Source organism: Halictus rubicundus, chromosome 3 (assembly GCF_050948215.1).
Source record: "Halictus rubicundus isolate RS-2024b chromosome 3, iyHalRubi1_principal, whole genome shotgun sequence".
NCBI classification, from domain to species: Eukaryota; Metazoa; Arthropoda; class Insecta; order Hymenoptera; family Halictidae; genus Halictus; species Halictus rubicundus.
In genome coordinates, this window is record NC_135151.1 from 21,482,852 (window position 1) to 21,498,350 (window position 15,499).

Below are 15,499 nucleotides of genomic sequence, written 5' to 3' on the forward strand. Positions count from 1 at the left end.
ACGCGCGCGACGGCCGATGGTTGCGCATTCTTTCCGTGCCGCGAAAGGACATTATGCATAAATGACGCCCGGCGACAATATGTGCTATGCGCGAGCGCGAACGACGCGCCGCGTTACTTTCTCGCGAGCGGGAATTGTTTCGGTCCCACGTCTTCGCACTTCAGATACTTTAATTGTCATAATACAAACTGTCCCAAAAATATTATACTTCCTTGATAGGGGTGATTCCTTGGGTCATTTGAAAGAACTTTTTCCTTTGCGAAAATATTCCCAGCGGCTTCGTTAAGGAGTTACAGTGAACTCTCGATATATGTCAACAGCGTCGATTATCGTCCAGGAGACGCACCCGAGCCGTTTTATGTTTACACTCCTCGGAGTCCAAGGTCTCTCGAGCTTCGGGGTTCCTCATACCCCGCGGTAGTGGGGATAATTCCGCGACGTTTATCGTCCAGGCCTTGGCGACATATATGGAGAAATCACTGTACATTCAAATGTGAAGACTTTAGAAAAATTTCTTGTATCGTCATTCTTCCTATTTACGTGAAAAACAATATCTAGGTTCTAATATATTTAGCATACGATATTGTTGCATGTCTTTTGCTAATGTTTTTATATGGTTATTTTTTGTTAAAATATTCGTCGTATCGGAGCACCAATTTTTATGCGACTTCGTTTTCCTCTAAAAGTTTAGAGTTCGTCGCTCCGTTTAAGAAGGACAGGCACGTTTGACATTTTGATTACACTTTGAGTCCACCGAGCGTTTCGAAAGGACACCTAAAATGTTACGAGTCTCAAAATTGCGAGATCATTCGAGAAGAATACTCGCAATTCCGGTTAGCTGGATTTCTCTATCGGATGCCATAACGAGCGATATCATAACTATATGCAGTGGCGCTAGATATCTAATATCGGACATCCGCTGCAATGGAACTCGAGATCGTATTGCGCGCAGTCGATATACACAAACGTAATTGTTATCTTATGCGTCTTTCTCAACTACCGTGCGGCGGAAACACGTGACCGGGAAAACCTACGAGGTGTTTATAGATTTTAACGGTAAATCAGCGAACGACCAGTGATCGAGGCTTGATCGATTCGGAAAGGCGAAGTTGAAGAGAGCCAGGTGCCTTCAACGTCTACCTGTGTCCACTACAAGATCAGTTTCGTTTGTGGGCTTATCAATATCACGTGAGACTTAGGAAGCATCCACGAGCAAAACATCCTTACTGCTGACTGAATATTTTCACTATTGCGTCGCTGTTGCGTCACTGTTGCACATTAGTCAAACGAAATTATGCGTATTGTAATTATAATAAATGTTAACTGTCCAGTCCCAGATTCGTCCAATAAAATACTTCAATTTTCTGCGATTTTTGTCACTAAATTTGAAATATTTTGTTGTATTCTTTAGATTGTCGAAAATTCAAGTCCCATTTAACACTAGGTTTGCGGGACCCGTCAAAATGGCGGGTTCTAATATTTTTAATTTAGAATTATTAAGATTCTAAGACTGCATACACGAGAAATTATTTAGCAAATTTATTTCTTTGGGTATATATTATTTTTAAAATATTGCTAAAAATGTGGGTAGCAAGTTTTTGTTATTTTGATGTATTTGCAAAATAGTTACTTTTGGTGCTCCGTAAACCTAGTGTTAATATACATATCCGCCATATTGGATTGGCCATTTCGTTCTAAAAAGTTCCCAGTTCAGAATATATCCATTTTAATTCAGATTGAAGCGTGTTTTGAGGTTATGGCCACGATTGCCACGATTTTTTCGAATTGTAGTAAACTGACGATTGCTTGAAATATTTTTCCCATTTTTACGTTGTCGTCTGTTTATCAACGTGTTACATGGAAATTGTTAACTATTATAGTTTCTAATGTTAACGATTACAATTTATAATAATAACTATTTGCTCAACTTATTTTCATTGTAAGGAAATATTTGAAATACATATTTGAAATACAACATAAAAATATTTTATGTATCCGGTTGTCAAAATAAAAATGTTTTATTTGCCGAAATTTTTCGTTCCATTTAACACGTTGACTGCCATTGACGGAATTATTTGTGCAGGTTTTAAAATGAATTGTTACGTTGATATACTCATTGTATTAAACTTGATTAGGATCTGTAACATGCAAGAAAGTTGGAGGATTACTCAGTATCATACATTTAATTCTTTGCAATTTTTATTTCATTAACACTTAACTTTAATATTTTTAAATTGCGAATATTGAGATTGTAAAAATGCATCCATGAGCAATTATTTAACAAATTCACTTCTTCGGGTATATATTATTTAAGAAATGGCTACAAACTTTGATCGATACATTCATGTTATTTTTATAAAATAATGTAGAATAGTCATTTTTAGTGCTCAAACCTAGTGTTAAATAACTTACTTTGATTTTATGGAATTTTTGAGGTTTCTAGTTTGCCAGTCAAAGTGTTAAAGTAGTATTTTATTGGAACCACATTAAATCATACTATTTGAGATGGTACTCTAAATATTTTTTCTCGAAATTTTTCCCGGGTCTGGTTACTATTCAGCTCGAAACGGTTGTGCCAAATTTGATTAGGATCTGTAAAACACAACAAACTTGGAGGACTACTCAATATCACACATTTAATTTTTTCAATTTTTATTTCATTAAATAACTTATTTTGATTTTAAGGAATTTTTGAGGTTTCTAGTTTGGGAGTCAAAGTGTTAAAGTAGTATTTTATTGGAACCACATTAAATTATACTATTTCAGATGGTACTTTAAATACTTTTTCTCGAAATTTTGCCCAGGTCTGGTTACTATTCAGCTCGAAACGGTCGTACCAAATTTGATTAGGATCTGTAAAACACAACAAACTTGGAGGACTACTCAATATCACACATTTAATTTTTTCAATTTTTATTTCATTAAATAACTTATTTTGATTTTAAGGAATTTTTGAGGTTTCTAGTTTGGGAGTCAAAGTGTTAAAATAGTATTTTATTGGAACCACATTAAATCATACTATTCGAGATGGTACTTTAAATATTTTTTCTCGAAATTTTGCCCAGGTCTCGACGCAGCATTCGACTCGTCTACGAGAAAATCGTCGACGACACCAGTCGCCGAGAGGACAAGGTTGCAGTCCGAGAAGAGACGATTAGAGAATAAAGAGTTTTGAAACGGAGATGAGCCAGACCGCAATAGTAGTCGTCGCGAAGATACGGCGATCGTCAAGGTGCCATTCTGAAGACCGTGAGAACAACGTGCGTAGAATGTGTGAGCAACGATAGCGAGCTGGCGCTCGGGTTCCCCCGGGGTGGCGATGGTTTCGCGCAAACTCGAATCGTCATGTAACTCGAGTCTCCCCTTGCTGGTGTTCAAAGGCGAAACGCAGTTATGCGACCTGCGAAATGCACTTTCCGCGAAATTCAACGCGACTCTTTCAAATCCGCGTATAGATAGATCGAACCGCTTTCCCCCGCCAAAAAGAGCAGGAGAATCACAACGAAATCGAAACGCAGCGAAACAGGACTGAAGAACGCGTGCGGTTTGCGGTCCCGTCTAAACAAAAAGACGTAAAATCATCGATATCCGCGATCCCACGATCTCCGTTTCCACAAAAAATCAAGCGCAATTCGAAACACGTGAACGAGACGCGAAATAAAATCGAGCTGAAAGTCCGACGAAAGTTTAGTTGAATGAGCGATCACGGGTAAACACGCGCGGCTCGGTGACCTAAAACCGGATGATTAGGTCCGGCCCCCGTGATTTCACCGATCGACGACGATATCGGGCAGCTTTATCATGCTCATACGGGGGAAACAAAATTTTTCCATTGGGACGGTGTTTGCTCGTCGGTTCGTGTAATTACGGAATTATTATTCCCGTCGAGTGCTATCGAAGCGATCCATCTGGAATCTCAAGCGAACGAACAGAGGAACAGCGGTTACGCGGCCCAACGGAATCATAGTGAATACCGCCCGTTGTTTCCTGGCACAATGCTCGTCGTTATGCCGTCGAATTTTATAGCGCTCGCGCGGAACTACTCCGCCTAAACGACACCGATTCGCCTGATCGTAATGCCTCCATTGACGAGCAATTTTCGCAGGACGAAACGAGCAACCGGATTGTCGGATTGGCTTCGCGCAACATCGTTAAATCCGCGGCGGAACGCTCGTGCGCGATACGCGCCACGCTATTATGGTGGGCGAAACGGAATTAGGTCAACGAGGTGTCGATACGCGCGATACCGAAGGGTCGTCGCGCGATCGTTTCCGCGCACGCTGCTCCCGCATGCTAATCGACCGTTGCGCGTTTGAAAATATTATGCGCCAGAGAAAGTGAGTATAGACGACGATGCGACGCGACGCGACCATCGAGCAATCGTAATTCGCTCGCGAGGCTATCTTATCGCGAGCGTTCTTTGCGATACTCTGCACGTTGCGAAAATATAAACAGAAATTCGTTTCATCTGCGCAAACATCTGCCGATCGAGAGTAGATCGTGATGTACATGTCAAGATTATTCGCACACTTTTCTGATTTCCATCCAGTCGAATTCCTTCTCTTTTCGACGCTTTATTGCAGACACCATGCTCTGAGTATGAACTACAATACCTTCTTCGATGCTTTATTAAGCCTTTGCACTCGAATGGCGACTGTAAGGCGCCACTAAAAATTGTTGTCTCATTATTCAAAATATTTTTTATAAATTTGTTTGTATTTAATAAATTACTGAACACTTCGGTATTGTGCAAGTAAATTGCACCATTTTCATATGTATAACATGAAAAAATATACAGGGTCATCCGTTTTTAAACGGCCAAACGTCAACCAGCTATAGAGGACCCCAAATGGAACACAACTTTCACCCCTAACACTTTTTTTGATTTGAAGTTATTTCATTCAGTCTCCACGGCGTGCCCCATGTCAAAAAAAAACCAAGATCCAAAGGTCATACAAAAAAGTTGACTGAATAAAAAAGATGCCCCTATTTATTTTAAACCAAACAAAGGAAAGATCATCAAGATACATAATTGCAGTCCTAATATATTTAATCTTAAGTGAACGCAAAAAATGACGGGTTTTTGCAATTATCTAAAAATCAAGACCGAATCAAAGAAAGTGTTAGGGGTGAAAGTTGTTTCATTTGGGGTCCTCTATAGCTGGTTGACGTTTGGCCGTTTAAAAACGGATGACCCTGTATATAGAAGGGAAATATTCTAGGTCGGAAGAAATGTTTCCTTTTGGAGTTAAAATAGCTTCGAGTGCAAGGGTTAACCCTTAGATCACTAAACATTTAAATAGTATATGTGGAAATCGGATCAGTTTCGTATGAAGGAAATGAAAATATTCCAAGACGGGAGAAAAAATTAGTTTTAGAATGAAAATAGCGCCTAACCCTAACCCATTTGCATCATTAGCGTATACAGGGTGGTCCATGCTACTTTCACACCTATATAACTTCCAAAGGATGCGTTGCACGAAAAAGTTTTGAATACAGAAGTTGCATGGTGTGAAAGGATACACAATTTGGTGTATTTATTTTTTTTACAGGTGGAAGTGTTTCGGAGATTCGAAGATCGACTTTGTTTTTTTAAATGGAATACTATATTTTTTTATACCAAAATATGGAAGAATGTCGAATTCTGAGTAAAAAAGTATTGACCTTCGTTAGCCCTAAACCTAATAATTAACGAGTAATTTCACTTTATTTCCTGAAAATTTTCTTACAAAAAAAAAATCATTTAATTTTCTTTTTATTTTTCCAACCTGATATTACGCGAAGAAAATTTTGCTTGTAAAAAAGAATTATACTTTTTAGAATATTTTGAACACAGGCTGCTTTACCGAAAATTGTAAAAGAATACGTGTTTCCTCTTCGACGATCGGTACAGAACTAAAGGCAAAACAAATTCTTGCAAATAATTGAACAATCACTCATATTCTTCCTAAATAAACTACAAGCCGGCGAATTTACATTTTCGTAGCCTTTACTTAAATTCTATCGGAGATCCATAATTAGATTATCGATCTTTATGCAAAATAAAATTGCAAGAAACAGTGGGCACATAGAGGATTCTTTCTTTTCTTCAATAATCTAAATTAGTTGAAGCATTCTTAAATATTTGCAATCTTTCTACTGTGTTAAATTACACCATCTCGTTTTTGTCATGACTGCACAAAATTTCACACTCGAAGTCTTTCCTACTTTAAGATATACTAGTTGAAAAAAAGAAGTTGAAAATGTAGAATAAAATTTTCTTATATGAAGCTTGTAGATAAGAGTGTACTGCGATGTCTTTGGAAGTTAAAATTGTAAACGAAACAATGGTTGTAAACTGCAATGTGAAACGATAATAATAATGGTAACACGTGTCTGGCAATGTATTCAAACAAATCTGTTTACCAACAACTCTCTTTCTCGAAAGATTATAACACTTGTCACATTCGTTATCTCGTGGGACACAAGTGCGACACAAGAGAGGGATCGAACGACGAAAAAAAAAAGAAAAAAGTCAACGGGACTCGTGTAAACACTTAACTCGTTTGACCCTGATACGGGTTAGAGTCCTTTTCAGCGCTTCGCCAACTTTCATTTCGAACGCAGCATGGCGTAATTAATACCTCTACCGTTGAACGGACTTATCGTCGGCGTCCGATATCGTGCGCATAACTCTGCTGATTATTTGCAAACAGTTTCGTAATCCAGCATCTCTCTACGACAGATTTATTGACACGACACGTCCCCGCGTGACCGTGGAAAATTTCTAACACCTCGGAAACCGACGGAACGTCGCGGCACAAAAAACATTAACAACTTAGTAATAAAATCAAATCCGACTCGCGCTTACGTAAGCCATTTTCTTTACGAGCATTCGGTAGATTCGTGGCTTGAGTCATGCTCTCTATGTATACATAATATCGTTCTTTCCCTCCGCTTTTGTTTCTCTTTTTTCAGGTCGTTTAATGTCAGATTATCATACTCGAGTTATCACTATTCCGAGGCGGTTCGAACCAGATCTCCAACCTGTAACGCAACGAGAAGCTGAATTCCGCGAACGTGCGAAACTTATCGCGCTCAAATATTCAGAGAAAGTTGCATAACAGAACGTTATCCAGACCTGTGTACTATAACCATAAGGTAACAAATCTCTCGATGTTTTTATTATCCGTCCGTCTTTATTCTCCCACCCCTTTTGTGATTTTAAAAAATAGCAAAAATTACAAATAATCGTGCTGATTGAGTCAATTACTAGACAGGAGTTTCGGTGATCAGGAGAAGCAAAGCTTCGAGTCGCAGAGAAGAATTTTTGCGTTGCAATAATTGCTTCCCGAAGGCTGTCGGGCGTCAGCTCAGATTACAGAAATCATCCTAATTGCTTCGCGGTACACGGAATCGAGGGGTTATCGGCGTTTCTTCGAAGCGTAATCGTCGAATTTCGAAAACGCGAGAGGCGTTGCTCGAGATCCGCAAGTTCGGACGTCGAGGGGTGGGGGGTGGGGATGAAGAAGACGAAGCCGTGAAGGATTCGGGTGTATCACCGGTTGACCTTGCACTTGACGGAGCTATCCACGTGGCTATATCCACACGATGACGACATCGATGATGCCGGGGAGCGGACACGAGCGACGCGTACTTTCGTTTTCGTTCTCTTTCGTATGGTGTTCTCTTCGTCAAGTCCTTGACTGTGCTCGCCCCGATAACGTTACTAACGTAGTAAACCGTCTTATCGCATCCCTGCATTCGCCGTTATCGCAGCTCGCTCGCGCCCGCGAGCCGAGTCAGGATCCACCGTCGTTTCACATTATTCGCAACAATGATTTTCGAACGATCGACCCCTACCCCCTCCCTGTCCGGTATCGTTTTCGTCAACAATAGACGACACAATAGTCTGATATTGACTTATGCTGAATGCTTTCTAAATATCCATCAACCTTGAAAATGAAAAAATTAACAAATAAATACCATTATTGTAATAAACGGTCAAAGTTGAATGTTTTGAAGATAGTCTTTCTCATGGAAAAAATTGCTTCTCTTCTTTGAGATACCCTGAAGATCCTTTTGAATATTTTCCTTCCAACTTTTTTTTAAATGAAAGGTTTATCTTTAAGCTGCAAATTACCATTGACGCTTAAAAATTACTATTCGCAATGTATTAAACATGCCAAATGCAACGTAGAAAGTTCGCGCGAGTCTGGCGAGTGACATTTAGACGAAATCCGTGGTTGTCGCCGAACGTTGCATTTGAAAGACACAGTGCACGCTGGAAATGGAAAAGTCACTATCCGTGGTGGTGTGGGTAGACCCAGTGACCTTTAAACGCGAGGCTCGCAGTGACTTATATCGGGTATTCACTGTAGGGACATTTTCCCAAAAAATCGACTGTCTCATATTGACCTATGTTGAATGCTTATTGCTTTCTAAATATCCATCAACCTTGAAAATGAAAAAAATAACAAAATTTGATAAATACCATTACTGTAATGAACGGTCAAAGTTGGAAGTTTTGAAGACAGCCTTTCTCGTGGAAAAAATGGCTTTTCTTCTTCGAGATGTCCTGACGATCCTTTTTAATATTTTCCTTTCAATTCTTTTTTTAAATGAAAGGTTTATCTTTAAGCTGTAAATTACCGTGGTCGATTCAAAATTACTATTCATAATGCGTTGAACATGTTATGCCGAATGCAATGTAGAAAATTTTCAAAATTCTTAAGACTTCGCAAGGAATATCTTCTGTATCATACGAGATCATAGAATTTTACAAAATGGAGTTCTTTCAGCATACTTTCTTCCACACAATCATGTTAGAATTGTTTCCCATCTCGTCCCATATCACAAATTATTATTGTTCAAAGATGCTATGCGCACAGGTCCTCGGACACCTCAGTATACTTTGTCCATTAATTCAGTATATCTTCTGAGACAGAAGAGATCGTGGAATTTTACAAAATGGAATATGTTCAGCACACTTTCTTCTATATAATCGTGCAAGAATTGTTTCCAATCTCGTCCAATATCACGAGTTATTATTGTTTAAAGTCGCCCGCGTCCGTGCGACGCATAGGTTCTCGGCTTCTTCGTCGTTACTCTTTGACGACTAAAAAACACTTTAGGCACTAAACCAAATTTTATTTAACACTAGAACTACCGGACCAGTCAAAATGACTGGTTCCTAATTTTTTCATTTACAATTACTGAAATTGTAAAAATGTTTTCATCGGAAATTTTTGAATGAACCTCTTCATTGAAGCACATATTAGAATAAAAGTTGTATGAAGTCTGAATGGGCACAGTTTTGTCACTGTTACAAAGCGATATGCGTCAGTCGCATTCATTGCTCGGTAGTTCTAGTGCTAAAGAGCGATTTTTCAAAAATTTAGAGGAATAATATATTTACTGAATGTGTCTCTAAAAGTTGTTAACACTAGGTTTACGGAGCACTAAAAGTGACTATTTTACATTACGTTATAAAATAAACAAGAATGAGCTGCACAAATTTCTAGCCATTTTTGTTTTAATAACATACCCAAAGAAATAAATTTGTTGAATAATTTCTCATGGATGTATCTTTAGAGTCTTGACAATTGTAAATTAAAAATATTAGAACCCGTCATTTTGACGGGTCCCGTAAACCTAGTGTTAAATTTGTAAATATACTTGAAAAATAGTAAATATAATATCAAATACAATATAATTAAAATAGTAAAAAAGAGCTATTAAATAAACAAAAGGCATGGTACATTCTGCACCGTTAAAGAAGACTACTTGTTAATATCCTACACCCCATATATCGCTTCGATATCTTTCATAGTTTAGAGGTTATACCAAAATCTCGCTAAATACGCGTGTTAGACCACCGTGCGCCATCTTGCATCTGGCCCGTCCGTCAACTCGGTCGAAAAACTTGTTTTTCGACCGCCGACCGACCGCCGTATTCACCGGCAGCTTTTTTCCTCCGCGCGTTCAATGAATCATGGCAACCCTCGTTCGCTATTAGCGCTAATACCGTTTATTTGACAAACGGAGGGTGATTAACCTGAGCGCGTCGACGTTCGCCGTGCGTCAGCTGCTCATCTCCAGCGAAAAACAGCCTAACAGACCACCTCGTCTCCTCGGTTCTCCACTGTGTGTACCAGCGGAGTATCGTAACATCTGATACGGTATCTTCGAAGATTTCATGTGTGTAACGACGAGCGATAGCAAAGCCAAGCGACCGTCGTGTACATAGAAGAGTAACCTAACCTAACCCGAAGTACAAGGTTGCTGCCGAATCTTCCGGGTGTGAATCGTTCCAAAGCCGCGAGGAAAATATTAAAAAAAAAAAAATCAATAGTCCCTGCAGCGAGCGCGTCGTGTGAATTTAAAAGATAGCGTATCTCCGCAACGCTGCATCTGGAGAGCACACAGGGTCAGACAATATAAGCGAACCCGGTGACTCACTTTTTTCTCAACGACGCCATTGTTCCGGATGAAAAGCACGTGCTTGGCTTAGTGTACACGAATCGAATGTAGCCGACAATTTTACATACAGATCCAAAAATTAGATTTGTTGACCCACAATGCAGTTTCTCACTGACGCACAGTGGTCCTAATCGATGAATTGGGAGGAAAAAAGTTCAAAATTAAAGGTAAAGAAAAACACGTATCAATGAATTTTTTGTGTACTATACATCCCACAGAGACACAAAGTGACCTCTGGCATTAGTCTCATTCACAATGAAACAAATGACGAACGCAAATATCGGGTCGCAACGCATAATTGTTTTAGGTTACTCGATCGCTTGTCGCGAAATAGTGTATGTGAAAACGTGTGTTCTGATTACCCGGCATTATAAATACTTTTATATTCATAATAATATGAATTCCACAGTTGAAGGTAAATATAAAACTAGAAATTTATTTCAATTTAGTGACCCGTATCATTATTTCTACTTCGGGAGATCTTGATACACGTGGTCCTCGTTTCTTTTGTAAGCTATTCCACGTTTTGTGGAGTGCAGAACCCAAGTTACTAAATGTTACTAATTCAAACTATTTTTAAGCAAGAGTAACACTCCTGTACTCGATATAAATTCAATAGCTTTTCGCCTTTGGTTGCCATTTTGTGAGAAATAATTTTTTTGCAGACAGAGCGCGTGCTATCACTCGGCGGGACATGGTTATTCACCTGGAGGAATTAGGCCTTATGCAATCGACTATCACCAAGAATCGTCATATGCTCGTAAATTATTTAAGAGAATGAGCTAAAAAGTACTGGAGGTCAAAATTTTTCAAATGGAACGATGCTCGCGGGCACAGCCACGGGCAATTAGAATACTGAATTATCATCAGAGGAATGCTAAATTGAAAGATAATCATCTGTCCCAGTAAGTAATACATTTTTCAATCATAAATTGCATCACCATATCTCGAAAACTATTAATCGCATCGACTTCGTTATGGTCTCGTTCAATTTAGAATGAACAAATATATAAATAATGGTATTGTGCTCAACAGAAAAAATAATTTTAGTATTTTTTCCTCCTAATTCGTCGATTGGGACCACTGTGTGACGTGATCGTGTTTCATTGCTTGACCCGATTTCTGATTGTTTCGGGCTTGGGGAACATCTGGAAAAATTCTGTGTTCATCGGAGTCCACCAGAAAGTGCAACAGCCGCTCCAGCAAGGTGTGTAAACCTCGTAATAATAAAATAAGGAAGGAAATAAGGAATTTTACCCATTACGGTGCAAGAGGGTCGAGTGAACGTCTCTCAAGCTTTGCAGAAGCAGTTTTCTAGGCGATTGCGAAAGATCGTTTATCTATTATTTGCTCCGCAATTCCACACCCAGATTGTCTCGAGCCACGGCGGCGTCGCACCTGAAGCGCGAGTAAAGGCGGATCCGCGAGGTTTCCCGAAGTCGATCCGGCCAGAATTGCGCGCGCGAGCTAATAGAGCGTTTTAAATGGTGGACGCCGGGCAATTTATTTGCATTGCGCATGGGCCGCGGTGGGCGTTGGTCAAGAAAACCGCGGGCAGATCGCGGAGAGCGTCATCATCCTCGATCGCATCGTCTCCCTCCATCTCGCGGGAGCCAGGCACTCAAGGCGAAACACGGTTAACTCGATCAAACGACGCTCGACGTCGCGGCACGATTACCAAGTACCCCGGAAGGAAGAAACTAGACTTCCGACTTCCGGCACAGAAGGCTCCAGGCTCTAGGTAAATCTAGGCGTCGGTAAATTCACAGTGAGCTCGAGTTGGCGAGGGTCACTCGAGCACGATGTTATTCAAGAATGCTGAGAAGATCTAGGTGGGTCAGAAAAATGGGCGGCCTTCGACGACGCGGTTAGGCCAACGACACTTGAATAACACGACGCCGTAAACATTCACTCCTCTGAATATTTAACGAGCCTGCTGGCTGGTACGCGCGCTCCCGTAACCGGATAGCGATGTTTACGTTGACGAACGCTCAACACTCGGGGGCCCCGAAATATTCGTCCGAAAATGAATTATTCGCCGCGACGTGCGCGATCGAGCCGGTTCGCGACGCGGTGTTATCGATAAGAATAATCTCTCTCCCGCGTTCTATCGATCCGAGAGTGGATCCAACGCGCTTCTCCTTATGCTCTTAATTGGAGATACATCGTGCACGGGACGCGAGAGGTTTCCGAACGGCTCTCGAGTATCGCGTTACGAAAGGTATATGCGAAACGCACTTGCGGGGCATCCTCTTCTCTTCTCTTCTCCTCGGCATAGCGAGACTTTCGGGCAGAAGCGGGGTTCTAGCGAGACCCGTGTGCTCTAACGATATACCAGAAAAACTCGTTCCGTGTTTGACGCGCAGTTGGAACGCAGGGGTGGGAGAGAGCCAGTCGCGCGACGAAAGAACAGACCGGATCGTTGGGAATCGATCCGGGAGATCGGCCGGTCGAAGAGCTGCTAGAACCTTCGATTTTATTGATAGAAATCGTTCGGTTAATCGAACGACGTTGACGACCTTAACGAGAGAGAGAGAGAAAGAGAGATGTCGCGGAGTTAGGCGCGTCTCTTTGTGTCGCGTACGATGCGTGCTTGTCCGCCATGGATGGTGGGGCAAGGCGGGCGTCGAAACAGGGCTGGAGGGGTGAAGACTATATTGATCACTGACCTTTCCTGCGGCCGAATGGTCCGAAGAACGTGCCATTCTTGCCGATGACGTTATCCTCGATGTACTTGAGCAGTTTCGTGGTATCCTCCCCTTTTTTAGCGGCGTTCGACCTGACGAAACGTGGCGGGGCGATCCTCTGGCTGCTAGCCGTGCTCGAGGTTAGGGTGTTCGCGACGGCGGGCGTCGCGGTGCCCGACGTCGACGACGACGTCGTCGGCGTCGGCTGGGCAGCCTGGCCGGAACAGCTACCGCTTCCAGACGCGGGCTCCTCCGCGAGCGAGTTGATCCTCCGCTGGGACCCGCTCCAGCTCTTGCCACACGAGATCTTCACCGAGCAGCTCATTCTCTCATAGTAGTGTCGCAGCGCTCTCAGTGTGCATAGTAGGGGACACCCTGGTGGTACGACGTTCGCGGTAACGCACACGAACGTTGCATACACCCTCGGCGACTCCCGAAAACTTTTCAAGCGTGTCTCTCTTCTCTAATTGGATACTTGTCACTTGCCCGATAACAGAAGCATCGTCCGCGCGTAAACCCGGGCCCGGAAGAGAAAAAGTCTCCGCCGGCTGCTTGGCCACTCTTGTCAGAGTTCCTGTGCTTCGCTCTTTACGTTCCCTCGGGCGCACACCGTCCACGACACGTGTTTCTTGCTGGGACGTTAATTAGAACGTTGCTACGCCGAGGAGATTTAACCCCCGAGATGTACGAACGTGCGAAACGGCGCGGGTCGCGTGCTAATCGCTCGCTCCAAACGAGAGAGAGAGAGAGAGTGACCGCCGAGTTCTCGGTCCTCTTCTCACACTATTTTCCTTGTTTTTATCGAGATTTGTTTATCGAGATACCGTCTCGGATAATGCGATCCTCCACCGATAACTATCGGCGCGATTAAAGTGTTTCGTCACTCCCACCGGCTGGCTACTCGTTCCCGTTGCGCGAGTTTGGAAATAATAGATTATCACGCGACAACAACGTTGACTCCCTGAATGCACGATCACTTCCGTGATACTACTGTTTGTTGCGAGCTACGTGCGCCGATGGTACAACCTCCTTCGACGTTCAGGCGAGACTGAATGTCTAGCGAACGAGCTGCCCGGTTCGCCAATGACGTCACATGGCTACGCAGGCGCCGTCGAGTCTCGCTGTGCTCGCGGGGCAACTTCTTCGGGTCGCTCGGTGCGACGGTACCGCGAAAATCAGAACCGCGGCTTTCCGCGAATTTGGCCGCGATTGCCTTTTAAACAGCGCATTAACTTTTATACGTCGTCCCAGACGATGACCACTCGATCGCGTCCCGGTGATACTTTGGAGCGATACGATGCGATACGCTCCGTGCTCGGTCGTCGTGTGCGCGGACGCGACGTTTCGCGACGAATGGTGGGGGGTCTGGCGATATGGGAGCGGTTTTTTAAATACTGATTCTGTCCTCTCGCGCGATCCGCTCCGGTTCTCGCCGGTTTGGAAATTTATCTTGACGCAAGGACGGATGGACTTTTGTGATTTTGAGGTTGCTAACGGGTTGTGTTGGTTCGATGCATCAGACATGACTGGCTATGAACTGTTTGCTGAAGAGAACTTTTCGATCGAAATTTCACACTTTTCGCATTGTGACGCTCCCTAAAATTCTGGAAAAAATGTGGCATGTTTCGGAGCCTAAGGCGGATTTTTGAGAATTTTTTCGGATTTTTTTGTTGCAAACTGTGGTCGTAGAAAATGAAAATTCACCAACCGCCCATTGTGTTAATGATACGAACATTCTGGTACATATCGCACAAAATAGAATTCATTCTTTCTCTTAAAACACATTTCTTAGGTAAAACAATTACTTGTTTCTGGAAAAAAATGTGGCATGTTTTTGAACCTAAGGCGGATTTTTGAGAATTTTTTCGGATTTTTATGTTGCAAACTGTGGTCGTAGAAAATGAAAATTCACCAACCGCCCATTGTGTTAATGTTACGAACATTCTGGTACATATCGCACAAAATAGAATTCATTATTTCTCTTAAAATACATTTCTTAGGTCGAACAATGACTTGTTTCTGGAAAAAATGTGGCATGTTTTGGAGCCTACGGCGGATTTTTGAGAATTTTTTCGGATTTTTATGTTGCAAACTGTGGTCGTAGAAAATGAAAATTCCACAACCGCCCATTGTGTTAACGTTACGAACATTTTTTGGTACATATCGCACAAAATAGAATTTGTTATACATTTCTTAGGTCAAACAATTACTCGTTTGAATGTAATAACGTTAAAGATTACGTAATATATACACGCGGTAAAACCAACAAGTGTAACTTTCCTCCTAATAGCAGAAACGTCGAGAAAATTCGGTTTTTATTGTTTTTGACAATGATGTCCCACAACAAAAAA

General features: G+C 41.9%; 1 protein-coding gene across 1 annotated transcript in view; it reads right to left on the reverse strand.

Moving 5' to 3' along the window:
- LOC143352936 (uncharacterized) overlaps positions 1-14,426 on the reverse strand; it is a 133,788-nt gene extending 119,362 nt beyond the window's left edge. The window contains exon 1 of the mRNA XM_076785983.1: positions 13,131-14,426. Within this exon, the coding sequence (XP_076642098.1) occupies positions 13,131-13,473 (343 nt within the window). The 5' untranslated portion in view covers positions 13,474-14,426. The remainder of the gene's footprint in view (positions 1-13,130) is intronic.
- Positions 14,427-15,499: the final 1,073 nt, after the last annotated feature.